Source organism: Henckelia pumila, chromosome 3 (assembly GCF_033568475.1).
Source record: "Henckelia pumila isolate YLH828 chromosome 3, ASM3356847v2, whole genome shotgun sequence".
NCBI lineage: Eukaryota > Viridiplantae > Streptophyta > Magnoliopsida > Lamiales > Gesneriaceae > Henckelia > Henckelia pumila.
The window spans coordinates 19,902,850-19,904,757 of record NC_133122.1 but is presented as its reverse complement, the minus strand read 5'-3'; the positions used below and the strand labels follow the sequence as shown (position 1 = coordinate 19,904,757).

The 1,908-nt window shown below is 32.3% G+C and overlaps 1 protein-coding gene across 1 annotated transcript; it reads left to right on the top strand.

Moving 5' to 3' along the window:
* The first annotated feature begins 775 nt into the window (after positions 1-775).
* Positions 776-1,351, top strand: LOC140888203 (uncharacterized). Its single transcript, XM_073295894.1, has one exon. The coding sequence runs from the start codon at positions 776-778 to the stop codon at positions 1,349-1,351; it is 576 nt and encodes a 191-aa protein (XP_073151995.1).
* Positions 1,352-1,908: the final 557 nt, after the last annotated feature.

Here is a 1,908-nt window from a genome sequence, read left to right as displayed (position 1 = left end):
TTAGGAATTATAAAAATGAATAGATTCAAATATAGCCTTTTTTTATTATTTTTTTCCGATTCGTGGATTGTACTTGAATTACCGTTATATAAAGGAGTATTAACCATTAATGATTACTTTATTTAATTTATCGCAAAAAATTTGACATCTGGATTTCTTTGAATTGAAATCGGTAAATTCAGATCTGTGTTAATCGTTGACGGTATTAAATTAATTTAATCTATAGAGAATTACAAGATTTGATTTCATTTTTTCATTAAAACTTAGAAAACATGAGTAAATTAAATGTCTAACTAGATCCACATAAGGAAAAACAATAATTAGCGACGGTTTTGTTTGAAATTAGACGATGGTTTAGCGAAAAATTTCAATCTCATATGTATTTCCTTTATCGCAAAGCTTAGCGACTATTTTTAAAATAGCTTAGCGACGGTTTTTAAAATATCTTGATTAAAAAACATACCTGCATTTCTTTATGATTTTAATGAATTATTAATTCATTAAATTTAACATTTAAATTTCAGACAATTAGCTAATAACATTATGTGTATTTTTCAAGAATACTCAAATGTAAGGCGATCTCCTATTTGTAAAACAATAAATTAACATTACATTATTTGATGCACATAAATTGCACACAACGCACACTTTTTGCACATGAATGCTTATCATTATTTTCTGATAAAATTTTCTCGTGAACTTAGATTTATGAACGTATTTAATTTTTTAACCCTTTTATTTGATATTTTTATATGGGAAGGGACGAAGAACAACAATGAGCAACACAAGTTTCCTCGCAGACTCCTCGGAAGAAACCTCCGGCACACACCAAGATCTAACTTTTACAGTTGCAACAGCTTTACTAGAACTTGCAAACTACCATATAAGCCCGGAGCTCGAGGAGGCGTGCAACACAATAATCTCCATGTCCCAAAAAAAACCAAAATTTCATGAAGAAGAAGCTCGTAGATATGCAAATCCTAATCAACCTTTCGTATATACTGCCTCAGATGGCACCAAATCCACAGTTCCTCCAATAAAAAAGCTCCAAAAAAGCAACAACCTAGCAAAAGTACGAGACCACCATTTGTTCAAAGCCAATCGACCCCCACAGTTTTCGATGCTAAACCTGGTGCGAGACGCGGTCGCAAGATTGGCTGGTGGGGCGGGAACTAGGGCCGATATCTGTGCTTTGGTTCGAGACTCGCAATATTTAGTGGACGATATTGAGGAGGAGACTCTCGTGAAAATCGTTCGCGGAGCTCTGAATAGGTTGAGCTACGAGAGTGATAATTGTGTGCAATATGATAAAGAATTGAAAGTTTGGATTTATTTGCACAAAGATAGATGAATAGAAGAATTATAATTAATTTGATTTGGGTTGTTTTTTGCAATCATCCATATATAAACGTAACACATTCCTATTAGTTGCAATTTTGCAAACACGATGAATTAATTAAAGGTAACGCTTCTGAGTAAACGGGGAAAGATCATTAAATGCAATTCATTCCAATATTACAATACTTATAAATGCATTAAATTTGAATTATGCTAATTCTAATTACATTGTTGTAATCCTGGTTTCAATTAAAAATTCACCAAAGAGCGTGTATATATCACTGTATTTTGAGAGATCATTCTAAATGAAAAATTCGTAGGTAGAGATTTGACCTTTTTTATTTACCGTAACATTTGTCCAAAATTTTAGTAATACATAAATAAACTTTCATTTAAGTAAATGTTTATGTAGGAACGAGCGCTTGCCATTTTACCAAAAAGATATAGCTGGTGGTAATTGTGCAACTCAAATATTTTTAAAGTACCGCACAACAGTCCAAGCGCCATGATTCGATCGCTCAACCTAGCAGAGACAATTATTGCACCCCAACAATTTAGATTATATTTTTA

What these genes read in the sequence shown, in the direction of transcription:
- LOC140888203 (XM_073295894.1), top strand. Translation starts at nt 776, where the DNA reads ATGAGCAACACAAGTTTCCTCGCAGACTCCTCGGAAGAAACCTCCGGC.